This window comes from Oryzias melastigma, linkage group LG2 (genome assembly GCF_002922805.2).
Source record: "Oryzias melastigma strain HK-1 linkage group LG2, ASM292280v2, whole genome shotgun sequence".
Classification (NCBI taxonomy): domain Eukaryota; kingdom Metazoa; phylum Chordata; class Actinopteri; order Beloniformes; family Adrianichthyidae; genus Oryzias; species Oryzias melastigma.
The window spans coordinates 753,335-780,942 of NC_050513.1; the positions used below are offsets into that span (position 1 = coordinate 753,335).

Below are 27,608 nucleotides of genomic sequence, written 5' to 3' on the forward strand. Positions count from 1 at the left end.
CATGGATTTGTCTTTTATTACACCTGTCAGGTGCTGCTGTTGGCAGTCGGGGGTGGGGTGGGGGGAGTCCCTGGTCTTGTTTAGCTTTTAAACATATAGGGAAAAGCTTCTTTCATTTATACCCCCCCTCCCCCTTTAAGTGATCTTTCTCTCTTAATGTCTGCAATCAGTCCTGCCTAAGCCCGGGGGTGAAAGGGTTAAACGCTTTCGCTGCAATAAAGAGCGCCCGGCTTATCCCGGATGCTATTTTTAGACGCCAGATATGCGCACGTGCACATGTGGTGCACAAACATTCATTATTTTGGTCTCCTGCGCTCCTCATGGTTTGATGCTGCTCAAATCGGGGGAGGGGGCGGTGGCGTGCGTGACAGCGGCGTGCCGGTAATTCCGTTCCGTGTCACGTTTCTGTGTCTCTTTTGATTCTCCTGTAACCCGCTGGAGGAAATTGGGGGCAGGATTGTTGCAAAAATCCTCCCACAATGCCGCTGTGGCCCCCCCCCCCCCCTCATGTGCCACCAGCTTGGCTGAACGTTTTCATCAGAGAACAAACCTGGGGGGTGGGGGGTTTGTGCAACGGCAGCCCCCCCCCCTTTTACACCCACAAGCTCTACTTTGTCTGTGTGCAAATGATGCTCAGCCTCGGCCCCCCTCCCCCTCCAAACACCTCATCCGGGTCTCATTGGGGTGGATGTCCCGCTCCTGCAGAGCGGCCCGGGTTCTAATTGGTGTCCGGACAAAGGCAGCGGCCAGCGAACATGAGCTGATGAAAGCGGCGGGACGCGGCCTTTGTCCCGCCTGTTTGGTCTGGTCCCAGTCCAGAAACGGGATACACCGTGTTCTGCCAGCGAGCTGTCAGCAGCAATTACGGTTTACACTGCTGCCCCCCCAGCCCGGACCTGCTGCCTTTTGACATGGGGCCGGGCCTGAAGCTGCACCGGGGAGCGCCGCGGTTATGCAAGCCGATCATGGAGAATGGTTCGGCTGGAACGTGGAGGAAGAGAAGCATGCGGCGCCGCATCAGCCGGGGGGTGGGGGGTGTTTGTTGTTACATGCGGCTCCATCGTGGTCACTCATTAAAAACGGTTTCATTCAAACGTATTCAGTCACTCAGCCACGTGATTGGAGCACAGAGGGCTCCAGCGTTCCTCCAAATTTCAGGAGGCCTTTAGATCTGCTCGAGAACACAGATGGAAGGGTTTCCATAGCAACCATCTATCACCAAGCATAGCATGGACGCTAACCCCACCTCCTCTGGCCTCCAGAAGAACCCTGAGGAACTCCGGAACCTGTGAGAAGACTTCCAGGAGAACCCATAGGTCCTAGTGTTGGTCTGCACATGAAGATAAAGTTGGACTGGACGTCACTAAACGAGCTCCCTGAGGGACTCCTGAAAATCCAGATCTTTTTATCAACTCTGCTTCTGAACGAGTTCTCCACTTCTGCTTAAATTATACACGTGTTCTTTAATCTGACACAAGGGTGTCAAACTCAATCACACAGGGGCCAAAATCCAAAACACACCTTAAGTCGCGGCCCGAACAGGATAAAGATCTATTGAACACTCTAAAACTACATTTTTAAAACTTTAAAACTGTACTTTTTTAACATAATTATGAACTAGATTTATAGCATTACCTGTGATAATGCTAGTGTGAATGCTGTAAACTGAATTGGCCGCTGAAGATGCTGAAATTGATAGTTAAAAATGGGGAAGCTGATTGCTAGCTAAACTATTAGCTAAATGCCAAATTAGCCTAAAAAACTTATGTTGGCCAAAACAGCTATATTTTAGCTGAAATATTAACTAAACTCCAAAATTGCCTTAAAAAAATCTGTATAAATGCCAAAATAGCTAGAAGAAAACCAATTTGCAAAACTTTAAAACTGTGACTTTTTAAGATAATTATGAATAAGAAAAAGGCAGGAATATTATTCCAGAATAAATCAACTTAAACCTTAAATAACTTTCAACATTTTACTCTCCATAAAAAATATATTTTGTCTAAATTATAAAATTTAGAAATCAGAGCAAAATAACATCGGGTCATCAATAATGAATAAAATGATCTGGAGGGCCGGATAGAATTACCCGGAGGGCCGGATCTGGCCCTCGGGCCTTGACTTTGACACATGTGGTCTAACAAAAATCCTCCATTCCGCAGTCAGATTCATAAAACCGGGTTCCAGATTTATTTGGTGTATTGTGGTGGATGCTGACTTCATGATGGTTGGTGTTAGTACGGCAAGCCAGAGAGCTCAAAGAACACCAGGAAAAACACCATAAATGACAATGTATTAGCCATCTAGAACACAGTTTTTAACACGTTTTAAAGTGGCACATAATTTAGTTGTGTCTTTGGACAACACAAGATGGGTCTAAAAACACGCATTTTTCCCTCCTAGAACACATGAAAATACAGGCATTTTCTAGCATTCAAAACTGTTCTTTTGACATAACTCAATTTTTTATGCATGTTTTAAAAGTAGCAATTTAATTCACTAATTTAATTCTAATTTACGTTCATGTCACAGGACAATTATAAAAACGTTACTTTTACCAACTAGAATACAGTTTTTAAAGTAATCTATGCGTGTCTTTAGATAAAGCAAGACGAGTGTCAAAAAGAAAAAACAAAGTGTAAATGGTGACATTCTATGGCATTCAAAAATGTGGTTTTGAATGCCTGAAAACACATTCTGTATTCATGTTTTGAACAGCATGTAGTTTCCCATGACAAATATTTAATAAAAAGTGTTTTTGCCCCCTACTAGAGCGTGCGTAAAAAGCATCATTCTCTAAAATCACTTTTTTTTTATTGCCACAAAACACATTTTTCTTTAAGTAGCATGCAATATACATGCGTCTTGTATCGCAAAGGGGTCAATAATCGGCAGGAAAAGTGCCGTAAAAAACGGCGTATTGTCCATGAAAAACGCTTTTAACGCACGTTTTTAAAGCACTTAAATAATGGCGTCTCGTGTTGTTCCAAAACGCGCGTAAAAAGCAGCTTTTTTTTAATTTAAAAATTGTGAACATTTTTAAACAGATAAACAAATCTTTCCTGATAATCTGATGTCTTTTTAGCACCATGTGGAAGGTTGTTTTAAGAGCCACACAAGCCTTAGTTTTGAGCACAGATGGGTAGTGATTATTGACCCCTTCGGCTTGCCATACATCCTGCGATGTACCGAGACAACTGTAGAAACTTTAATTTTTAGTACACAGTTTTCAATGCATGTTTAGTATAGATTGTAGTTTATTTACATCTTTGGACAACACAAACAAAAAAAATACTAGATTATTTTTCTTGACTAGACAGCAATGAACAAAAATGAGCTCTACAACTGCTTCTCGTATACAAGTTGCTTTTCACCAAGCACATTAATGGTGCTTTTCTTTTGGTATTTTAAGTAATATTTTTGTTGTCTGATTTTCCCAACAAAATATTTTTCAACATAGCAAAAAGCAAAAAATGTCAAATACTAGATATGTGTTAACCAGTTCCAATTCTATGGTTGAGAAAATAAAGTGCTTTTCATTTCCAACACTGATAAATATGGTTGAACCTGTAGGTTCAGAGGCCTGAACGCTGCTTGAACAGGTGCTTTCATGAAATATTTCAGTGTGATGAAGCGGTGTGACACGGTAATTCTATCCGGCCCTCCAGATCGTTTTATTTTATTATTATTGATGACCTGATGTTATCTTGTGCTTATTTTTAACTTGTATAATTTGGACAATATATATTGTTATAGAGAGTAAAATAATTAAATGTTATTTAAGGTTTAAGTTGATTTTTTCTGAAATATTATTCCTGTCTTTTTTATTATTCATAAGTATGTTAAAAGTTACAGTTTCAAAGTTTTAAAAATTGTCATTCTGCTAGATTTTTGAAATATTTTGGCATTTACATAGATTTTTAGGCTATTTTGAAGTTTAGCTAATATTTCAGCTACATGCTAGCTGTTTTGGCTAACCTAAGTTGTTTTTTTGTTTTTTTTTAGTTTTTAGGCTTATTTCGCATTTAGCTAAATTTTTTGCTGGTTATCAGCTACAGCATTTCTAGCTATCGATTTCAGCATCTTCAGCGGCTGAATTCAGCTTACAGCATTCACATTAGCATTATCACAGGTAATGCTATATATCCAGCTCATATGTTAAAAACTTACGGCTTTAAATTTTTATAAATGTAGTTTTAGAGTGTTCAATAAATGTTTATCCTGTTCGACCCGTGACCTAAGGTGTGTTTTTGATTTTGGCCCCATGTGTGACTGAGCTTGACACCCTGAGTGTATCAGATGCAATCACTCATTTTAAATCCAAACTCTGCCTCTGTGCAAAGAACCCTCCGACTCCTTTCAATATGATTAGAGATGTTCCAGCGTGAGATGGGTCAGGCGGTTGTTTCCGAGCGTGTCCAGGGACGCAAAGTGATAAAGGCTCAAGCAGGGGTCACCCATTCTCTGCCAGCGGCCCCCGTGACGTCAGCCGCTGCCCTCGGGAAGCGAATTTGCGCCCCAGAGGAAAAGGCTCTTGAAGGAGAGGAGTGTTTGATTAATCGTATTGTTCCTGTCTGGTTCACCTTGCTCGCCAGAGTCACCCTGGACGAGGCCGGCGGAACGGAAGCCTGCTGAATGTAATGAGGCCGGAGCATCCTTCCTGTCTTTCTCTGCGGCGTGAACGCCTCAGAGGGACACTCAGACGTCTCATTTCTGCAGAGGACAAAGGCTGGACTGTTGCTGGGGGGTCACAGTGGTGCTCTCTGCAGCTGAGAACAGACCTTCTCCTCCTCACTTGCATGTTTTGAACAGAAGAAGCTAGAAATGACTCTCTGTGCTTGGTTGAGGGGGCTATTTATAGACTGGCATCTCTCTGGGACCCAAAAGATGGAAGGATGGAGGGAGCTGGAGTCAGGGGGGGCTGCTGGGTAACTAGGCTACATCTAAGATTGGTGGGCCCGTACTGCTGAGGAACAGGACTGAGTCTGAGGCGCATGCATGTGTCCCCCCCACCCCCACTTGAGTGTCATGTATCCGCGTGTGGTTTTGGACAGAAAGCTGATCCACTTTGCCTAACTAACCGCAGACAAAGACCTCCGTCGGCCTGATTCCTGCCGCTTAAGTGGAAGCTGCGACCAGCAATTTGCGCAAAAAGCAGCGTCGAATTACCTCCGGCCACAGGTGTCATCGCAGGCACGTGCGCCTCATTTCAATTGCAAACTTTCGCCGCGTGTCGTTTGAATAGACCGGAGATAGGGGCCGTGGATGATGCCCCCCCCTTCTAACGAACTCTTCTGGGGGGAGGGGGGAGTCCGGGTCCACACCCAATCCATGGATCCCGCCGCTCATCTGAGGTGGCGCGAGACGAATACACAATCAGCTGGAAGCGCATCCTCCAGCTAATTAAGAGCGCGCGCGCCTATGTGCGTGTGTCCACAGAGAGCTCCAGAAATAGATCACGCCGTTTTCCCGCTTTTCTTCCTTCAAAGGGGATTCATGAGCGCGCGCGTGTGTGTTTTGCATCCAAAGGAATAATTGCGTGTTTGCGCGCGGAAGCACCGCCGCTTGAATACTTATGAATCAGGTGGCTGGGATCACCAAACAGACATGCTCAGAGGAGGAGCCCCCCCCCCCTTGCTTTTTATAGCCATGTCTTCCCGCGGCTCGGCAGCTACAAAAGCCTTTTCATGTTGCAACTATAATTACAGCCTATGCGCCCGCGCGCGCCTCAAAAAAAAAAAAAGAAGAAGCGCGCGTGCAGATGCGGACGGACACACACACACACTCGTCTTTGTGTCTGCACGTGCGCGCGCTGCATGTGCTGCCACACACAAAAGCCTGAGCTATTTTTACCTCCTCCCTCCCTCCCCCCCTCCATCTCCCGCTCCGCTGTTAGAGCCACACTGGCTCTGCTGAGCGCGAGCCTCCCAGCATCCCCAGCATCCGTTGGTCCTCACGTGCTGTGACCCCCCTCCCCCGCCCCTCCCTCTTCCCTCCGAGGAGCCCGTCTCCATGTTGCGGACCATATTTGAAGCAGAATGTTCTCTTTCTCCGACAGAGGGAATCCTGGGAAAGGAGCCGCCGCTGGAGGTGCTGAAGACGTCTGCGCTGAACCACATCCCAACAGGTTGGTTGTCTCCTGCCTCCCTCCTCCCACTCCATCCTGCATATGTGTGTGGACGTGATCTCCTTGCTAAAACCCTCCTGCAAAGTTGCTGCGCTCCTCCGGTCTGGAGATGGAGCAGCAGGAGGAACAGCAGCTCCATCTCCAGCCCTCAAGGAGGTCGGAGCTCCTCTTTGAACGCTGCAAGTTCTGCAAGTTCAGCCTCAGACCGGGTGTGGGGGGATTGCTTCTACTCCTGGGGGAGAAAAAGGCTCTGAATCGCCGGTTTGTGCTTTAATGGACTCCAGTGAAAATGATGATTAATCAGAGGAGTGAGGAAAAGGAAAAAGCAGCAGCAGCAGCAGGAGGAGAGCAGAAAGGGGCACAGATGGAGATGAGGTAATCTGAAGGAGAAAGGAGTGTGAGGTAATGTATGCGCCATGCATCATCCAAGTCCAGGAGGAGCAGCTCGGACCGCCGCAGAAGTTGGGATTGAGAGTGTCTGTGTTGCTGTCGTCTTCACGCCTCTGGAGGTCCGCTCCAGAGCGGCTCCGTCTAATCTTCTGGAGATCTGTTGTCTTGGATACGGAGCTCCGCATCCTCCTCTGGATGCAGTCGGACGTCTCCTCTCATCTGCATTCATGCTGGGGCTGCACCTCCACAGACCTGAGGGGGTGCGGGAAGGCAGCACCGCTCTGATCAGGAGGAACCAGCTCCTCCACAGATGTGCTACCTGTTGCCTCCTCAGGTTTCTCCTCAAAGCTGAGTTTCTCCTCCTGGTTTCTTCAGTTTCTATGAGGAGTAATGAGGAGCTGGGGCCTCCAATCAGACCCCCCCCATTTTGTCTGGTATAAATAGATCGACAATTGGAGCCAGAAGAGTTGTGGAGAGCGCCTGAGGGCTTGTAAACAGATTGTGATTTGTTGTGAAGAGGGAGCAAAGAGGAGGAGGGCACGCTGAAGGAGTGAAAGGAGGAGGTGATGAAATCAGAGATCCTCTGAAAGAGCAGTGTTTCATTCGGAGACGATAATCCCGTCGGGAGTTCAGTCTGGATGTAGAGGGCGTGGCCTCAGTGATGATGCCACATGTGTCAGACAGGTGAGGCTGAGCGTGGGTCCCTCAGATCATCTATGGGAGACGGCAGATCAGGTCAAGTTGAAGATGGTTTTACACTCGACATGAAAATGGTGTTTTTATCATGTTCTTGAAGCATTTTTCTGGAGATAAAGGACATAAAGAAAGAAGATGAAGCTCAAAACTGCATTTCTGACTTTTATTCTAATAGTTGGGAATCAGGAGCAGACAAAAAGAATGCAGTTTGAAATGTATTGTATTTGTGACATATAAGATGCCTCGACAAATCACAAACTTGCTCCGCCCCTTTCTGATGCACTTGCAGTCAAATATGGCTGGATGGCTCTGATATTGCTCACTGTTTTTGTTGCACCACAGTTGGAAAGGGCTGTAAGCTGGTGGGAGAGAGTGTTATGAATAATGGTTCTGCCTACAATTTAGTTCAGGAGTGTCAAAGTCAATCAAACAGGGGGCTGACTGCTGAAAATGCTGATAGTTGATTGCTCAAGTATTAGCTAAATGCTAAATTAGCCTAAAAACTGAAAAAAGAAAAAAAAAAAAACGTAAGTTACCCAAAACAGCTAGCATGTAGCTAGCTTTTTTTGGACCTTGTCCACCTAATTTGGTCGTATCGAGTCCTGAACCTTCAGCTTGGTCTGTATTCAGACTGCCCTCTACTGGACATTTCTGTTTTGAACTAAAGCCTCTAAACAAAACCACATTACTAAAGACATCTTCTGTCCTTGGCCAGGAATTTGAGGGCGGGGCAAAGCAACACTAGAAAGAAGAATGGAAGTCCTACGTTTTGCATAGTTTCAGTATCAGCGTCGGGTTCAACGCTCTTTTCTGCTACTTTGGTGCAGTGGAGGCTTGCTGTAAACGGTTACTGAGGAGTGTTTACGACATATAGATTGTCAGGAAAACAGTGAGAAGCAAACTGGATCAGGTTACAAGTTGTTTCAATGATCATTTCAATGAACTGCTGTTGCATCGCTGATCTACGTTCGTCTGCGGCGATCATGTAATGCTCGTTTCGGTCCAGTTGTTCCACTCCGAGCATGGAGTCTGTTCAGACTGAGGGAGCAGACCAGAACTCAGTCCGATTGGAATCAAACCGAAACCACAGGGAAAGCTGGTTCTGTGAGTGGTTGGTCCCAGACCAGGATCCACTTTTCATTTGGACGGCATGAATCTCTGAAGACGTCCTGCCGTAGTGCAGAAACTATGTTCCAGAAAACGACACAGACTTTAAGATTTAGTCTAAAAACTGTAAAATCATAATTATGACCACTAGGAGTGCTATGAAAATAGATCAGAAGATGGACTGTTTTTAAAGTGGGACTTTGACGGTCTTGACGGTTGTTTCTGGTCAGTTCTGTGGGGAGGCGGCGTGGGGGGGCGGTCTTTGATGATCTGGAGCATCAGTGCGGGGAAAGTCCTCACTCCGCTTCACCTGAAACCAGTTTGCGGCTTTTATTTGTTTGGGAAATGCAGGCAAATTCCGAGGGCACAGGAATTTGAGCATGTGGTATCAGACTGAGGCGGGAAGAAGAGAGATGGTTATTAAAAGCAAAGGGAGGCCTGCGAGTGAGGAGGAGGTGGAGGAGGAGGAGGCGCACATCAGGGTTTTCCTTGGCCTTGGAAGCAGGTTGGAGCGCAGAGAGGAGTGAGGGGGAGCAACGGATTCCTGGAAAAAGCTGCAGAATAAACAGACTGAAACGGCCCTGTGATGTCACCAGGAGGGGGAGGAGTCAAGCAGGGTGACTCCTATCAGGTTAAAAGGCAGAGGAGGGGGGGCAGGACTGATAGAGACTGGGAGCAAGAGGAGATGAGGAGGAGCAGGAGTGTGCTGCCTGGAGTCTGACTGACGGAGGGAGAGAGAGGAGGTGCATGAAGGAGGAGGCTCTGATGCTTTGACAGAGATGTGAGGTTTGTGTGTTTGGGGGGTGGGGGGGTCGCGGATCTCCATCAGCTGAGACAGGAGCTAAAGTTTTTCAGTTTCACTCTAATTAACTTTTTCTTTAGTTGACCATTTTCATTTATTATATTTGCTTAAAAAAGTACGTCCAGTTTGACATAAATGTTCGTTTATCAGCATGTTTGGCTTCAACCCCCTACTGTTAATATCCCACTCACCTGAACTAACTGAGGGCAGGTAGAAATATACAAATTCTTAAAGTAATAACACAAATGCTGAACTATTAAAACAAAGTAGTTCAGATTAGATAAAAAATAAAATAGAGCGGAAAAAGTCAATAATAGCTAAATAACGCTAATTCAGTTAAAGTCTTAAGTACAAGAACTCATCAAATAAATTAGCTTAAGTGGCATAAAATACAGTAAAATGCTAAATAGTAATAAAAAAGCTAAATATTGTTAATTAATGCTAACAAAATGCTAATATATCTAAACAATGTGCTAATAAAACTTTAAAAAAGTTTAGCAAACTAACTGAAATCTACATTTTGTGGTTGAACAAAGTGTAGAAAATCTAAATGAACTGAAGAATATTAAATAACAATGTAATAGATGACATCTTCTGGTGTTAAACAGACATTGATTTGAGAGACAATTTCTTAACACGTTAAATGTTAGCATTTAGACTGAGCTACGCTTTCAGCTCAACTATTAGATAAATACCTCCACAAAATCACGATTAACTAAACAAAATACAAAACTGCTAAAATGAACCGACCTATGAAAAAGATTTTTCTTCTCCATTTGCTTCCTTGTAGGAATTTCTGAAGCAAATTCCAAGGTTAAAAACATGCAACAATAAACAAAAAAAAAACAAAACATGTTCATACAAAGAGTGGGGAAGCTTACGTTACCGTAACAACAGTAAATAATGATGATCTAAAACCACATCTTTGGCTTTAGGCCCAACTGCCCTTCCAGCTGGATACAGGCGGTCTGTGGGTGAAAGATGAACAAACCTGTATATTTCATCTACGGGTATGCTGCGGGTGACAGGTTTTCGTGAACACTTATACAACATGTAAAGATGAAAGTCAGACGCAGGCGTATTGTATGGATTCTGATTTCAAATCCTGCATAAGGAGTCCATTAGTCCTGTTCATGTGATACGTGCACGTTCCTGCCTGTTAGAAATGAGACAGTGGTTTGTGTGGACATCCTGCTGGCATATCTTGCATATCATGTACCCACACATGCGAGCAGCATTTGTCAGTAAGGAGCCAGAACTCACACTCCTAGATTGTGGCGTAAGGACACCGAAAGACAGCATCATCTGTCTGTCATAAGTGTGTGTAATTTCTGTTAACCTTACTAATATTTCATGATACCCTCAGCACGGACGACAATGGTACGTTCCATTCTCATGACATCCCTTAAGGTGAGCCTCAAGAGAACTGCAGACACACCTGTGCTCCCCTTAAGATGGAGTCACTCCTCTCTACGACCCTCCACAGACCCGGATAAACCCACAGAACCTGTACTGTCAACAAATTCTCACTCCCAACTCGTCACATAGTGACATTTTACCAAGGACCTCATTGTGTCTTTTTTTGACGTTTTGGGTGCCCCAAAAACTCCTCTGTTTTTGACATGCTGGCTACTCCATTGGCATCTGGGGTCTGGTTGTTTTGTTGGACGCGGTCTGTACCCTAACCCTAACCTGGTACCGCTTTCAGAACCTGTACCGCTAGATATTCTCACTCCCAAGTCATCACATATTTACGTTTGGTTCAGGACCCCTCCACGTTTTGGGTTTCCCCAACGCGTTGTTTTTTTCAACGTACTGGCTGTTCCCATTAAATCATGGGGTCCCAGCCTCCGGGCTGCAAACCAGTCCAGTAACCTGACACTTTACCAGATGCAGTACTGGACCCAAACTGGTACCAGACACGAATCAGTAGGCTACCGGGTTAAGGTTAGGGTACTGGTAGTGTATCCGTCTCGAGGTCCAGTGCGCGTCTGGGACCGTGTCCCGAGGGTTTCCTACTCTTGATTTTATGAACAGCAGGCCCGTCAAAAAACTTGTGGACACCCAAAATGTTGAAAAGTGACACAGAGGGGTCCTTAACCAAACCTCAATATGTGACGACTTGGAGATGAGAATGTGTTGGATACCGCATCCAGAACCGGTACTAGTGCTGCCACAAACAATTATTTTAATAGTCGACTAATCACCGATTATTATTCTGATTAGTCGACTAATCAGGTCATGATCAAAGTGGATGTAAAACACACATCTTAACCATCATTAGCTTTAAACTAACTAAAAATAAAGACAATAAATATGATAGTTTATTATACTTTTATTGAATCATTCAGCTTCTGTCCTCTATTAGTTTCTGGTATTAAAACAAGATTAAACTAGAAAAGTTGTATTACCTCCAATAAAGCTAGTGTGAATGCTTTTAGCTGAAAGTCGTCGCTGAAGATGCTTAAGCTCAGCTTTTTGCTGAAAATGGCGACACCATTAACTTTAATTGCTTAAATATGAGCTAAACTCCAAATTAGCTCAAAAACCTCAGTAGATGTCAAATTAGCCAAAAAGCTAGCTTGTTGCTTAAATACTAGCTAAACTCCAAAAAAAGCCTGAAATTCCTCAGTAATCTAAATTAGCCAAAAACATTGGTAAAATAGAAGCTAAATTCTATTTTTTTTTATTACTCTTAATGATGGAAACATTTCCCATGAATATATTTAAAGGCTTGTTGCTAATCTAGACTTTCTCATTCATTTCCTCTTGATCATATTTTCCTCAATATTTCATTGAACGTTTTGACACCAAGAAATCACTGAAAGTGTGATCGAGTTTTTACGTGTCAAAAAACATCCAGAAAGGAGCAGGAGATTCACTGTAGTGTGAATGGTTACAAAACATTCACACAATTAAATGAGGTCAGAATCTGAAACAAGGAACTATTTTCACTTTAGATAAATGACTCTCTCACTGACTCTAATATGAACAAAGTGTATTTTTTGGTGCGGAACATTCACAACTTTGTTCAGCTTTACTAAACTCTGACTCCATTTCATAGAAAGTAACGACTAACCGACTATTAAATTAGTCGGAGACTATTTTAATAGTCGATTAGTCGACTAATGGTGGCAGCCCTGACCGGTATCGATCTGCATTCAGTACCGGGTTATGGTTAGGATACCGGTGTGGTCCACGTCCCGGTTCCGGTTCATGGCCCAGAAGTTGGGGAGTCTTTAAAAAAAACGACGAGTCGGGGACAGCCAAGACGTCAAAAAGTGAGGCGGAAGGTCCTCAACCAAAATCAACATGTGACGAGTTGTAAATGAGAATGTGGTTGGTACTGGTCCTGGCACTGGGGTCCACCCCGTATGGGTTCATGTGATCAAGGCTTTAAAGAACTTTTAGTAACTACTCAAAATGTGTTTAAAATTTAAATATTTTTCAAAATAAAAGCATAGAAAGTCATAATATCTCATAGTTCAGCACAGACGTTGAAGACATTCGGCTTTGACATGAACAAATATTAATAACAGTTCCTTCAGTAGTATTAGGTGAAGTAATAAATGAAGTGATGTTAGTGCTAAATTGAATCTGCTTAATAAACTAAACTTCGATGAATTACAAAGCAGGAAATCCGCTTCATATTGGTGATATCTAATTTCTAGATGTTTGTACAGTTAAAATGAGCTTAAAGAAACTTGCTGAAGCGTCGTCCTCCTGAGCAGAAGGAGCTGCATCCACAAACACCCCATGACTGCAGTCCTGAAGGACTCGCTGCATGTGTTGTTACGCTGTTGTCTCATTGACAGCCGCGCGGAGTAGAAGGTGGGGGGGGGGTGCCCGCTGATCCACAGAGGAAGTTGGGTTTTTAAGTGTATAGGCGCCATATGGTCTTGACAGTAAGTGAAGCTATTTGGACGCACAATTACAGTTGGCTTGAGCTGAGGATGACGTCCAGCCGGAGAAAACCTCACAGCTTCCGTCTGCATCCATTAGAAGGCTCCTCTGCAGATGCTTTATGGCTCCGTCTCTGTTCGCCTGCAAAAAAATGTGCAGCCGCTCATGTTTGGGGCGTAAAGGCCTGCAGAGGGAGGCGAGACCAGGAGAACGTTCTGGAGCTGCTGGTGTGGTCTGTAAACATGGAGGTAGTAGAGAATCTGGTCAGAGTTTGTTCAGATTTTTTCCTGCAGGGTCAGTAGCGTCTTTGCATTGGAACGTCAGAGGTCATTAAAAGTCACGAGGAAACGTTTGAGGAGCCGTGGTTTAATCCAGAGAAACCTTGACTATTTTTGCTGGCTTTGTCTACATTTTGGTCCTTTTTCTACCTACTTTTCCACACCTGGATGTCAGAAGATGTCATGTTTATACATTTTATTATTTTCTTTAGTCGTTAAATAACATTTTTAGCAGCTTACTGTTTTAAATGTTGCTCAAAATAACATTTTTCCCTAATTTATTTTAAATTTCAGTCTCGTTAGATCTCGATGTTAACCATTAAACTGCCAGAATAAGCATTTTAGTCCTTAAATTGAAGCTTCTACATATATGATGATCTTCAGAGAGCCGACTCGAAGCTCATGCATGAAGACACGTCTTCCAGTTGAAGCTCTTGAACCTCTGAACTTCCTCCCTGCAGTGGACATCAACTCTGCGCTGCCGCTGCGTCTGCCTCCCGCCGCCATCCCCATGGACCTTCGCGTGGACCACCAGCAGCAGGCGTCCTCGCTGTCCCCCCCTGGCCAGCAGTCGCCCGGGCCTCTGGGGGGGGGGCAGGGCGTGGTGGCGGCCTCCATGCGTGAGCAGCAGCTGCAGCAGGAGCTGCTGACGCTGAAGCAGAAGCAGCAGATCCAGCGGCAGATCCTCATCGCCGAGTTCCAGCGGCAGCACGAGCAGCTGTCCCGCCAGCATGAGGCCCAGCTTCAGGAGCACATCAAGGTAAGGTTCCTCTGTCACAGGTGCGGAGCTGCAGGTGTGCGGGTTGGACCGCTTCCAGCAAGTTCTTCAGAAAGCTGTGAACCTCATCAGCTCAGAGCAGCAACTCCAGAAGAACTTCAGCTTCATTTTCTCCTCTACTGTTCATTAGTCCTGCTGCACAAACATCCCATAATTACCTGCAGGCCAGTCTTTGAAGGATGTTCTGTGCAGGAACTGCAGCTCCAGTCCCAATCACGTGTTAAAATGACCTGGAAATAGAAATGTGGACCATCTCGCCCACGCTGAAGCTTCCAGTTATCTGGGAGCAGCAGAGCTGCAGAAGATAAAAATACTGCAATTCCCACTGAGATTCTCCGGCTGTCAGGTGCTCTCAGAGCTGGAGCACTTCTCCTGGTACCTGGATCGGTTCTGGTCCCACATAGTGGAGGCTCAGTACGGAAGCAAAAGAAGATGCTTCTTGTCTCTTCAGGAAACATCATTCACAGAAACATCTTTAGCTGTTGTACCTCAGAAACAGCCGCTCTAGGTGGAATGTTTTCCGACCCGGAGGACGCCACAGAGCAGGATTCTCATTGTCGTCAACAGAGATTTGTCTGGTTCTCATCTTCAAACTTCACGAACACCCAAAAACGAAGGCATGAATGGACGGCTGCTGCCCCTCTGTCTGCATCACAGTTTCTGTGGCAACGCTCGTCACAGAGACGTCTAGAATAGCATTTTTGTAATTGCTTCCACTGATGTCAGAGGAATGAGGTAACCGTGTCGTTCAGGAGGTTTATGAACAAACCAAAATGTTAGATCCATGTCAGCTGAAGACCGGGGGGGGTTGACAAGACCAGGTGTTTCGGGGCGGAGCTTTGAGCATTTTTGCATTAGTGCAGCGAGAACCCCCACACCCCCCCTGCAACACAGAAGCTCATGTTCCTCCAGAATATCCCAGAATCCTTTGCTCTAAAGAGCCGGTCCGGGTGAAAGCATGCGGCCTGAAGTTAAGATGGAGTGAATCCAAAACCAGACCGGATTTTCATTGTCCCATCCAACCAGCTCCACCAGAACTGATATGGGTCGAGGATCAGAACCAGTTCTCCAAAATCTATCATTTCACTTACTTCTTAGGCAAAACTGTTTTGGTCATGAAAAATCATTTTACATCCCAAACGACCAAAACTGAGCTGAGGTGAACATTTAATTATTAAAGCTTAAATGTGAACATTCAGATCTGACAGTCAAAGTTCTGTTTTGCTTGTTTAGGGAAGATGTTTCCACCAATTCCTGGTTTGATTTGACTGCATCCTGTAAGCAGATTGAGCTCCGTGACGGTTTCTGCTCCTCTGACTCCTCCTCACGTGTTCTTGCAGCAGCAGCAGGAGCTCCTGGCTCTGAAGCACCAGCAGGAGCTGCTGGAGCACCAGAGGAAGATGGAGAACCACCGTCTGGAGCAGGAGCTGGAGAAGCAGCAGCGGGAGCAGAAGCTGCAGCTGCTGAAAAACAAGGAGAGGGGCCAAGAGAGTGAGTCCAAACCCAGCAGCTAAATCCTCACCCCCCACCACGCGTTCAGATAAATAGCCCCGCCTCCTAGCTCAGAGCCGGCGAGCCGTGGTTGGGGTTTCCTCAGGAAATTCAGGAAGCTCCCTCACATCTGACAGAAGAACTTTACCTCCAAACACTCGAGAAGATAAAAGACGCGTCAGTCTGTGTGTGTCTGTGTGTGTTGGTGTGTGTTGGTGCGGGTTTTCATTCCCTGTAGTGGTCATGTCTCCTCCTTCCAGTCACTGTGCTGTTCCGGGAGGAATGCAGACACGTCTGCATGGCAGCAGCTGCAGACCCGTCTGCATGGCAGCGTCTGCAGACGTAGAAGCTCCACCCCCGCAGTTTCAGTTTGATCATAAGAACAAAAGTCGGATTATTTTACTTTAAAATTTCCGTTGTTGGAGCCATAGTTTCAGACATGATTGGAAAAAAATCCTGTCTTTCCACATTACTTATCATTATTTATCCATTATGTATGCATTAAGTACATGTTAATATACTTGAAAAGCCTTTATAATGTCTAAAGTAATCATTAGTACTTTTGTTCTGAGTTATAAAGTGTAAATAATGTTCTACTTAATGTTTATTGCCTGACCTTACCCTTAATAAACCCTCATAAGCATTACTTAAGCATTAGTTAATACTTTATTTATTAGGCAATTAATGCTTTTCTATGCATTAACTAACCTTTACCAATGGACCCCTATTGCAAAATATGAGCGCTTTAGTATTCTTAGTGCAGAGGAACTTTTCTGATCTCTCATGGATCTTTTCTAAAATAGAAAAAATATATATTTCCATTATTACTAACAGGTGCCGTGGCCAGCACTGAGGTGAAGATGCGTCTCCAAGAGTTTGTCTTGAACAAGAAGAAGGCTCTGGCCCAAAGGAGCCTGAATCAAGGAGGTCTCCCCAACGACGCTCCCTACTGGTACCGGTAAGAAACTAGGGACTGCTCTACAGAAATCCTGAAGACGCCCAAACCAGAAAAAGTTCAAAAATACTTTTACAATGGTGATAAAAGCTTCAAAAAAGTCTTTAGTGTTCAGAAAATATTTGAAAACAATTTAAAAAGGTTTCTAAATAAAGACTAAAAACCTTTTCAAAAAGACATTTTTAAATAAAAAATGTGAAAGTCTTTTGAAGTGTTTTTATAAAGCCAAGCAAAGCTTTAATCATGTTTTTAAAGAGCTTGAGTTACAAAAAAATACCTGAAATATTTAAGAAACATTTAAATTTTTAAATGTCTTTTACAGTACATTTTTAATCTAATTTTATCATTATTTAAAAATGGAGGCTTAAAATCATTTGTCCAAAAAATTGCTTGAAAATCTTTTTCAAAAGTGCTAAAAATAACTTTTTGAAAGTTTTTAAGGATACATTTAGGGAAATTATTTAAAAATGTTTTAAGTCATCAAAAATATTTAGAAAGCATACAAAATGTTTTTAAAAAAAGGCCAACATTACTACTAAAAAACATGTTAAGACGTTAATATATTTCAAAAGCCTTAAAATACATGTAAAGTTTTAGTTTTAAAGGCAAACAGAGGTACAGTTTGGTGTTCACAGGTCACATCAGGTTCAGGAACAGACTCAGGACGCGTCTGATGGACAAACGACAGGAAGACGCATCATCACCATCATCCCGGCCTTTGTGCTAGCGGGCTGGCGTGTGAGAGCGACTGTGGACACAGTTAGAAAAACAAAGATGGAGGATATTGCAGCGCGTTGACAGACTCCGAGGCCTTGAGGCAGCCTCCGTCTGCAGGTGTGCTCACCTCTGAGGTGATGACTGGCAGGCAGATGCTGCTGCTGAAGGCTCTGCAGAAAGCAACTCAATCTTCTGCAGAGCAGCATGTGAGGAGAACCTGCTCTTTGGAAATGCCCATTTGAGTTTTTCTATACCAGTTTCTAGATTTTTTTTTTATTTTCCTTTTTCTGAGTGACACATTTGATAGTAGCAAAAGAAGCAGAAACTTCAAAAGTGTGACCGTTTCCTTGGACAAACTCAATCCCTGTAGAGAAGAAATCTTTAAGCCAACTGTTGGAAATGTTGAACAGACTTCCCATGATGCTTTGCAGGATTACTTGGGTCTTTTTTTTTTTCATTTTACTACCGAAGGAAAATTTTCCATTCACAAGATCTGAAACCTTTCCGAACTCTCCAGGAGTCTGATAAAGACCACGAGGGGCGTGGCCTCTTATCAGCTCCATTCAGCCTCACTGTTGAGTTTCTGAGTGTCTCCGTGCTCAGATAACATTATCACCCCCTGATTGGCCTCCAAGAATTTACTAAAAGTGACCACATAGACTTAAAAGAGCGAGGAAGGGGGCGGTGCACAGAGCTCCCCCAGCGGGAGTCTGAAAAAACGTTATTCATTTAACAGAAATTGGTTTGGTTCCACAGCTTCTAATAATCCTGAACATTTGCACCAAATTGTACTAAACATGATCCAGAATCTCATTCCTAAACACTGAAATAATCCGGGATGTCATCAGTAAACATTGAAATAATCCAGGATGTCATCAGTAAACATTGAAAAAATCTAGAATCTCATTTCTGAACCACAACATTATCCAGAATCTCATTCACAAACATTGTCATAATCCAGAATGTCGTTCCTGAGCGAATGTTCTTACGTAACTTAATCCATATCTCCTCTACTGCACCTCCAGGTGTCAGAGAGTTCCTCTAAACCGGCCTTCTCTCCCTCTCTGCTCTCATAAATAGAAACTCCTCTTCCTTTCTGACTCCCACTCGTTTCTGGAAGCAGAAACTCAGCTTCTCCTGCAGACAGCGATCTGATGGTGGCGCCCGTCTGCAGCCCCGTCAGGGCGTTTAGGTTCTCTAACCGTTCAGGTTCATGACGGGCATGTTGTGGATTTGGTCTTTGGAGATGCTGCACCTCCTCTCACTCAAGCTTTTCTTCCACAGGAAAACCCAGCACAGCTCCTTGGACCAGAGCTCCCCCCCACAGACCGGCGTGTCCACCTACAACCACCCCGTGTTGGGCGTCTACAACCCCCGGGACGACTTCCCACTTCGAAAAACAGGTGCTCTTATTTTGACCGTCCTGTTCATTTTCACTGAGGGTTTGAGGGAACACTGCAGACTCACTTCTGGTTGTGTTTAATCACACCTACACTGTCAGGGTCTCCCAGCAGGGACAGATTTGAAGGAACAAACTTTTATAAAGCAACAGTTGTGTCTGGGGTTCCTCAGGGCTTTGCTCTCGGCCCCTCACCTTTTTTTTTCTTTTCAGGACTCTCCAACAGTAAGAAAGGAGGGTTTAAGCTCGTCTTTCAGCCAGGGTGCAGATACTTTCTTCAGAGCCAGTGGCCTCTCTAAGATATTATTTAACAGGAAAGCTGCAGATTTTGAGATGAGATTCAGATTCATCTTCAGGTTCTTTAAGGAGGATCTTCACAGACGTGTTAGTGTCAAAGACTTGGCTGCAGGTTTTTCAGCTGCTGTGGTTCTGGGTGTTTGTGTGTGTGGCTGTGTAGAGTGGCCACCGCGTGTGTGCGGCGGTCGTCTTACAGTGCAATTATTCACTTAGTGCGCTGGCGGCTCGGTCGGGCCCTGTTGACTCTGAGCCTGTGGGCTGCCGGCCACATCGGCTGGTGCTCGGTTTAACGCCGGCCCACACAAACACACGACACCTTCAGGAAGAAAAAAGAGGGAAGGAAGACGAACGGCTGAAGATCAGAATGTTAGAGTAAAGGAGGATAAAAACTTCTCCTTTTTTTTCCAAGTGTTGTAGAGACTGAGGATTAGAGTTCAGGAAATCAGAGCTGGTGAGAAGGATTAAACCTAATCCAGCAATGTAACACAATATATATACCCCCCCCCCCCCTCCAAGAAAGCCAGTCTTTTAGTGTTGGTGGTGTCAGCTGGCTGCTGGGTTTCTGTGGGGCTGATTGTGCCACCCGGGTGTTTGCCCCGGCGCTGACGTGCTTTGCGGGTTTACTTATGGTAATGGCAGCTCGGCGGAGTTTAGAGCCTCCTTTATGCAGCACTCCTGCATCTTCTCCCCTTCAGACTCCTGCAGTTAATGCGCCGGCGCATCGCTCAGAGACACTCCTCTTTTTCCAAAGACACACTCAATGAAAATAATTAAATATAATTAGGACAAAACCGTTTCACAGAGCAGTTCCTGCTTTGCAGCTCAACTGTTTTTCAAAATAAAGTTTCATGAACACTAATGGAAAGAAAAAATCATGGAGGAATTTGACTAATTAGTGCTTTGAAACAGAATTATGTTTTAATTTTTTGTAAACATTTGGGGCAATTTCTTGATTCCCATCAGTTGCCTGGTGGGTCCATCTCTGATGTGGTTACCACGGCAACCCGAGTAGGATTTACACCACAACAGGTGCTTGTTTTTGCAGGGATGAGGAGGGGGCTGTGGGGGGAAAAGGGATTGCGTGACAAAAGAGGAGCGTTCTGTAAAAAGCGGCGCCTCGTCAGCTGGGGGCCCAAAGTCATTAACCTTCGTTGTGCGGGTCGGAGTCGGGGGTGCGAGAGCGTCACATGAATAACGCCTTGTGTGGAGCGTGTTCTCAGAGATGCATAGAAACGGCGGGAAAGGCGGGAGGCCCGCCGACTCGCAGCGGCGTTGATTGAAGCGAGGAACAGCGTGGTGCTCCTGCCGTGGGGGAGTCAAAGTGGGGGGTCCTTCTCATGGATGCGGATGGACGCCATACAGCGCAGGGCGGCGCTTCAAACCCACAGTGGACGGAGCCGCTGATTGTAGGTCAGCACAGCACTCTGTTGTGTCCCGCTCGGACCACAATGCAGCGTTTGTGGTGCGGTTTCATGCTTCCTCCAGCAAAGGGGAACTACTCATGTCTCATTATAACCAGCAGCTTTGGAAGATCCTCACATTAATGGTTCTTTAAAATGGATCCAAACACGTTTTACCAGTTTGACGCTCAATCCTCATGACATGCAGGTCAATGTCCTGCTTTTCTCAACCAGGACCCAAAGTCTTTATGACTTAAGCTAGAAGAACCTGAACATCTGATTCTAAGAAAGAATGTTTGTTATCTTTCTAGGATTCTGGTTGATCTGGTTCTGGTGGTTGTAAACTATATCAGATGCTTTTTTTAGGTGAGTCTTTTCTCCGAAAGCTCCTGATAGCTCGTACCTGGAACCATAAACGCACCACGGAGACTCTGTTTTGTATTTATTTCTTTAAAGAAAAGCAGCCACATATGCAGGCGGAGCCGTCTGCCTCCTTAAACAGCCTGACCTCACAGGAAACGCTGGGACTTCTAGGTTGTGGGATTTTAAGCAACAGCTGAGGAGTTGTTGCTGTCCCAGCTGATGGGGAGGGCCGAGCCAGTGGTCATGTGACCTGTTGGTTTGTCCAGTTTTTCAGCTGTGTGGTCATCGACATTTTGACTGAAGATGATGTATTCAAACTGCGTCCTTTAACGCTACGTACACACCAGGCTCGTTCGGCATGCGGTGTTCACACTGGACTGGCACTGCCACAAACTAGCGCATGGACTCACAGTCGGAGGAGGTTTGGTGCTAAATGTCAAAAAATTTTCAAATGGTTGGCACTTTGTGAACCATCACTACCAAATCCAAGTCTCTGATTGGTTGGAGTTTAAGTGGTTTAATATTAAATGGCCTTTTAAATTTAGAGCAAAACCAAAACAATTTTTTTTCTGCTCATTTTAATATAAATAATGGAAGATTTTATGATCAAAGTCCCTCTTTTAATCCGTTTATCCAAATTAAAGAAGTAAAAATGCATCTAATGGAAGGATTTGAGTCAGAGTAGAGGGAGGAGTTTGGTGGTGAAGTTGTGGTTACATGAACTGGTTACTGTATTAAAGCTGCAGGAAAAGGACCAACTTTCTTAGGTTTTAAAGTCCGTCTTGACTCACAAAAATGTTTTTTTTTAAATAAAATGCTATTAAGTCCCGGTCCAATCCAATATGGTTGGGCTCGCAGACGTTTGTTGGTGTTAACCCTTAAACACTGGAGCTCCAGACACACTTCTCTCTCATAGACAGTTAACTAAAGAAGTGTAGGCTTACTAACTACTTGCTTCTTCTTAGCAGAAACATGGGGTCATATTATAGGTTATTAACTTACCCATCAGGGTAAGAACAAAAAAAGCTAGCAGAAATGCCTGTTGACCATCGTGGAAAAATCCACCGCTGGTGTGAACTGCAGGAGAGCGCGGATGTCGCGTGCACTCTGCTCCGCGACACTTCCACGTCAAGTGTGAACCTAGCATGAATTCCTGATGGCTGGACTTTGGTTTAACGTAATTTTTCAATAGTCAACACGATCATTCCAGGAAATTGTGACGGAGAAAAGTGGCGTGAGCTTCTCAGCTTCACAATCTGCTGGAATGATCGTGTTAATGGATGAAAAGTTACAGTATGTTAAAGATTCTTCAGATGGCTCAGACGGTAAAGGGTTAACTGGTCTCCGTCCATCTGGCCGGCGCTCACCAGCCCGCTCTGTGTTACCGTAGCTTCGCACTTTGAGTTTCACACTTCCGTTTTATTTTTACCTGACACAAGCGGGAACAGGCGCCGTGGCGTTTCCAACGAGGTTAGAGAGGCAGAGGAGCGGAGAGACCCCGTTATGTCATCGTTTCTGGGCTTAAAAACGGAGGGGGGGTAAAGTAGCCGAGCGGAGGCTGCTGATTGGCTGGACAGAATAAACAGATCATTAGTGTCTGTGTCTGCAGCCAGAGTGACATGCCGTTCCCATCGTCGCTCGCGGGCCTGCGGCCCGGCGCACAAAGGACCAGAATGCCGTTTCAGCAGTCAGACACCGCTCCCAAATTGGAGCTAATTGCTTTTCAGCTCGTCTTTGGGAAGCATCTCAGTGGGGGGAAGGAGGGAGTTACGCTGAATGAGTCGCAGCGTGTGACAGTTTGTCTCACAAAAAGGTTTCATACGGGGCACATTTCCATGTTTGGAGCTGGAAGGCCGGGTAGCTATCCTGATGGGAGGCTTTGGGGGAGGAGTGTCGGTGGTTCTTCCGCCCTGAGGTTCTCCATGACATGATGTTCTTCCTCCTTCAGCCTCCGAGCCCAACCTAAAGCTGCGCTCCCGCCTGAAGCAGAAGGTCAGCGAGCGCCGCAGCAGCCCGCTCCTCCGCCGCCGCGACAGCCCCATCACCACCGCCAAGAAACGCTCGCTGGACATAGCAGGTGGGGGCCGCTGCCCTGCTGCCGCTTCCCCTGACTGGTGGTGGCGTGACCATGCTCCTGTGTGTGCAGATTCAGCGTGCAGCAGCGCTCCGGGTTCGGGCCCTAGCTCCCCGAACAACAGCTCCAACAACATCCCCAACGAGAACGGCGTCGCCGTGACGGTTTCCAACAGCATGGAGGTAACGGCGGCGGCTCCGGGGCGCCATAGCCTCCGTTCTGCAGCGGGAACTGATACATCCCCGCTGTGTTTCAGGTGTCTCTAGCCCAGCGGCTCTGCGGCGGCGCCGAGGCGGGCTCCGTGAACCAGCTGTCTCTCTACACCTCGCCATCCCTGCCCAACATCACCCTGGGGCTTCCCGCCACCGCCACAGCCACCGCCGCCTCCAACGTGAGGAGAAAACCCCCAGCCTACGTTTTATCCTTGGTTCTGTCTCACCCCTCCCTCTCCTTCAGGTCACCTCCACCCAGCAGGATGGAGGTCTGCAGCCAGCCCTCTCCCTCAGCCCGCCTTTCCTCTCCGGCGCCCACCTGACCCCCTACCTATCAGAGTCGGCCGGCGGGCACGGCGCCCACAGCCCGCTGCTTCAGCACATGGTTCTGATGGAGCAGAGTCCGGCTCAGAGCCCCCTGGTGACGGGTAGGATGATGCACGTTAGAGGGAGCTCTCCCCCCAACTCCATGACAGATGTCCATTCATGAGCTGAAGCTAACGAGCTGCAGCGCATCACAGCCGCCGTTTCCCATCAGCAGAGAAAAACACAGCCTCTGTTTTCAGCAACCAGTGACGCAGACGCACGCGCAGACACACGCGCAGACGCACGCGCAGACGCACACACAGACGCACACACAGACGCACGCACAGACGCACACACAGACGCACGCACAGACGCACGCAGACACAGCGATCCAATCCACAACCAGGAACCGAGCTGATCCAGCTCAGTCTCATCCTTTAAGGCATTTTCATAGAAAGAAGACCAAATAAAGTTTTAAAGAAACATTTCACAATAAAAGCCTCGCAGCATGGATGCACAGATGGTTGTTTCCGTTCGCTTCTTGAATGCATCTGTTCACTGATCTCAAGTTCAGCACAAGTGAGATCTAAAAAAAACTTTAAGATTTTTTTGTCATTTTTGAGCCAAACTCAGTAAATATTTCAGTTTTCATTGTAGAAAAACTCTGCAGACATTTCTAGAGTTTCCCTCCTTTTCCCAAACTTCTAAAGTCTGGATGGACTCCTCTGGTGTTTCAGGTGTTGGCGGTCTGTCCATGTCGTCGGCGTCCATGGCCAAGCTGCAGCGGCCGCACCGGCCCCTGGGGAGGACCCAGTCGGCGCCGCTGCCTCAGGGGAGCGCCGCTCAGGCCCACGCCCAGGCGCTGGCGCTGCAGCAGCTGGTGGTCCAGCAGCAGCACCAGCAGTTCCTGGAGAAGCACAAGCAGCAGTTCCAGCAGCAGCTGCACCTCAACAAGGTAGAGGCCGAGTCTGGGGGGGCAAAAACTATGATTTATAGAGCAAAGAAAATTAGAAACGTAAGTACCAGTGGTCCTGATCCGGAAACGAGGTCAGATTGATGTTCTTGAGATTAAAAGAAGACGAGAGGAGCGATTTTGATTAAAATATTGGAATTCAATTCAGATTCAATTCAGATGAATCCATTTATTTGATTCTCTTAAATGTAAAAATGTTTCAGAAGAAAACAAACCTCTCAAACTTCCTGGTTCCTGTCTGAGTCAAACCTCTTTTCTGATTGGTCACAGTCAGGCTCTTTAAGCCCCTGGATTGGCTCCCTAGCTGGGGGGGGCTGTGTGGGCAGCACTGTGATGCTGAGGAGGCGAGCAGAGGATAGCGTGCAAATGTTTCTCTCTGCTGCTGAGGCGGTTGCTACGGCGCTGCGCGGTAACTCTGCGCTGCCATGGTAACGGAGCGGAAGCCCCTTCCTTATATGGGCACGGAGGAAGCGCGCAGCCGTCACTCCCGATGGCTCTTACCTATTCATGCTGATGGAGGAGAGGGAGGCGGGTGAAACGAGGGATTTCCTCTCCTGCCTCCCACTCGCTCGCCGCTGTCGCAGGTCCTCCGTATGCTGTGGCGTCCTCGCGGGGGCCTGCGGCGCAGAAGCCTCAGCTGTTTCATCAGGGGACAAGCAAACCTCGGTACTTCCGTGATTCTCCTCCAGCTAGAAGCCATGGAGGCAGATTGTGCAGTCACAGGGTGACGTCATCAAAGCCCAGATGGAGGTTCACATCTGTAAAAATACGCTTTCATATTTTAAATATTTTAGTTTGAAAAAATATCACTGTTGAACGTTTTCTGTCCTTAAATGAGGAGAAATCAGCAGTGGGATAATGAGGAGTGTCCTGTGAATGGGGGGGGGGGTCCTCTGACGTCAATGCTGTCCTCTGGGACTGAGGCCAGGAACACACACCTGTATATGTGCCCCCCCCCACACACACACACAAACTTCATTAAGTTAGGACCATTATTGTGGGGGCAATGTCTCTGATCACTGGGGCACATCATCACTGGAGGGGGACACATTCCATTAGACTTGAACTGTTTGACTCCATAAGACACGTGGAGGAGCAGCTCCTCTACCCCCCATCACTGTTCTCCTCATCACTGCCCCCCCTACAGATTATGGCTAAGCCCAGCGAGTCCCCCGTGGGACGACAGCACCAGAGCCACCCCGAGGAGACGGAGGAGGAGCTGCGGGAACACCAAGAAGGAGGATGCCTCCCGCCGGGGGTCATCATCAAGCAGGAGCCTCCTGACCCCCAGGAGGTGCAGGAGGAGGCGCTGCAGCAGCAAAGGGAGCGGGAGAATCAGGCGGAGCAGGAGCTGCTTTTCCGACAGGTAGGAAACCCTGCGGTGCTTCCGAGCGTGGCGTCTGCTGCCACCTGCTGGCTGGGAGCTGCGCCTCCTCTGAGCCTCCTGTGTCTCCATGAGCAGCAGGCGCTCCTGCTGGAGCAGCAGAGGATCCACCAGCTGAGGAACTATCAGGCCTCCATGGAGGCTGCCGGCTTGTCCATCTCCTTCCCGGGGCACCGCCCCCTGTCCAGGGCGCAGTCCTCGCCAGCCTCCGCGTCCTCCTTCCCCATCAGCGTCCCTTCACCGGATCCTCCCATCAAGCCTCGCTTCACCACAGGTTAGCCCCCCTCCCTTGATGTCTACCTCCTCTTCCGGGTGGGGGAGGCGGCGTCCGCTGAGCGTGCGTCTGCTTTCAGGGCTGGTGTACGACTCCCTGATGCAGAAGCACCAGTGCATGTGCGGAAACACCAACAGCCACCCGGAGCACGCCGGGCGCATTCAGAGCATCTGGTCGCGGCTGCAGGAGACGGGGCTGCGGGCGCAGTGCGAGGTGAGTGGGGGAGGGGTCAGACCGGGTCGGACGGGAGCGGGTCAGAGAGCTGACTGGTCTCTGTGTGCAGTGTATCCGCGGGAGGAAGGCCACTCTGGAGGAGCTGCAGACGGTCCACTCCGAGGCCCACGTTCTGCTGTACGGAACCAATCCACTGCGGCAGAAACTGGACTGTAAGCCCCCGCCGCGGTCAGGACGACGCCATCGCCAAACCGCTTCTCTAAACTGTTCTTCTGCCTCCTCGTCTTCAGGTTCCATCACCCCCATGTTTGTCCGGCTGCCGTGTGGAGGGGTGGGGGTGAGTCCCTCTTTCACTCATTATCCGGATCCAACGTTACACTAACCCTTTAGCACCCGAGGCGTTACCGTGACGCTTAAACCCAGAATCTTAAACGAACTTTTCAACCTGGAATTCCATCCATCCATCTTCTTAACCGCTTCGTCCCTTTTGGGGTCGCGGGGGTGCTGGAGCCTAACCCAGCTGCTGATGGGCGAAGGCGGGGTACACCCTGGACAGGTCTCCAGTCTGTCTCAGGGCCTCAATCACACACACATTCACTCTCACATTCACACCTAGGGGCAATTTAGAGTCACCAATTAACCTATGAAGCATGTTTTTGGACGGTGGGAGGAAGCCGGAGTCCCCGGTGAAAACCCACGCATGCACATGCAAACTCCACACAGAAAGGTCCCAGCCGGGAGTCGAACCGGGGCCTTCTCGCTGTGAGGCGAGAGCGCTAACCACTGCGCCACCGTGCAGCCCCAACCTGGAATTATTGTAGTAAATCTAAGAACACAAACTCTGGAGCTCCTGTGTTAAAGGGTTATCCTGATAAAACAAGGGATTGGCAGTGATTGGTCCAAGTCAGTCTGAGTGTCTATGGAAACCACTCTAACCAATCAGGGGTGAGCTTGTTGAAAGACCACTCCCCTACCACTTGAAGGACGGCTACATCAAAGGGGGTCATTGAGGCATCTGATTGGTCAGTTTATAACTTAAACGACAGAAAAAACATTGTGTAAAAAAAGCTTATCAAGATCATATAAAAGTCTGTGGGATTTTGGATTGATGGCGCTTGACGCCATGGTAACCAGAGGGAAAAAACCTGCCTCAACATAAAATTAGCTTTACTCTGACAACGAAAAGCCTGAAATGAAACTGTAAATTATAGATTGAAACTAACAAAAAAATACTATTTACTTTTTTTTAAATTAACATACACACACATGTATATATGTTTTATATTTATGCATACTTTATATATATACATATATATAAAATACAGATACATATTATATATATATTATATATATATAATTCGTATTACATTTTTCATATTTTGTTTAAGCTAATTGCTTACAGTGTATACTTTTGAGTTTACATTTTCAAATCTTTTTTTTCCAATTTCAAATGACTATTTAACTTACAATCTGGTCTAAACCCTGTACTGCATTCTCTTTCAGTCATG

At 46.5% G+C, this 27,608-nt stretch overlaps 2 protein-coding genes across 7 annotated transcripts in view; both read left to right on the forward strand.

Moving 5' to 3' along the window:
• Positions 1 to 27,608, forward strand: part of LOC112160147 (neural cell adhesion molecule 2) — a 615,672-nt gene that overhangs the window by 337,841 nt on the left and 250,223 nt on the right. The window lies entirely within an intron of this gene.
• LOC112160146 (histone deacetylase 4) overlaps positions 1 to 27,608 on the forward strand; it is a 42,521-nt gene that overhangs the window by 8,584 nt on the left and 6,329 nt on the right. The window contains exons 3-17 of one of the 4 annotated variants that reach the window (XM_024294533.2): positions 6,059 to 6,127; positions 13,765 to 14,063; positions 15,422 to 15,572; positions 16,407 to 16,530; positions 18,529 to 18,647; positions 22,652 to 22,780; positions 22,850 to 22,959; positions 23,034 to 23,168; positions 23,234 to 23,417; positions 24,033 to 24,250; positions 25,416 to 25,634; positions 25,731 to 25,926; positions 26,006 to 26,139; positions 26,210 to 26,312; positions 26,391 to 26,437. In XM_024294533.2, coding sequence (XP_024150301.1) covers positions 6,059 to 6,127; positions 13,765 to 14,063; positions 15,422 to 15,572; positions 16,407 to 16,530; positions 18,529 to 18,647; positions 22,652 to 22,780; positions 22,850 to 22,959; positions 23,034 to 23,168; positions 23,234 to 23,417; positions 24,033 to 24,250; positions 25,416 to 25,634; positions 25,731 to 25,926; positions 26,006 to 26,139; positions 26,210 to 26,312; positions 26,391 to 26,437 — 2,237 coding nt within the window. Of the gene's footprint in view, positions 1 to 6,058; positions 6,128 to 6,350; positions 6,503 to 9,016; positions 9,102 to 13,764; positions 14,064 to 15,421; positions 15,573 to 16,406; positions 16,531 to 18,528; positions 18,648 to 22,651; positions 22,781 to 22,849; positions 22,960 to 23,033; positions 23,169 to 23,233; positions 23,418 to 24,032; positions 24,251 to 25,415; positions 25,635 to 25,730; positions 25,927 to 26,005; positions 26,140 to 26,209; positions 26,438 to 27,608 lie in introns of those variants that run through there. The other 3 variants (XM_024294531.2, XM_024294534.2, XM_036214450.1) reach the window with 3 other exon arrangements.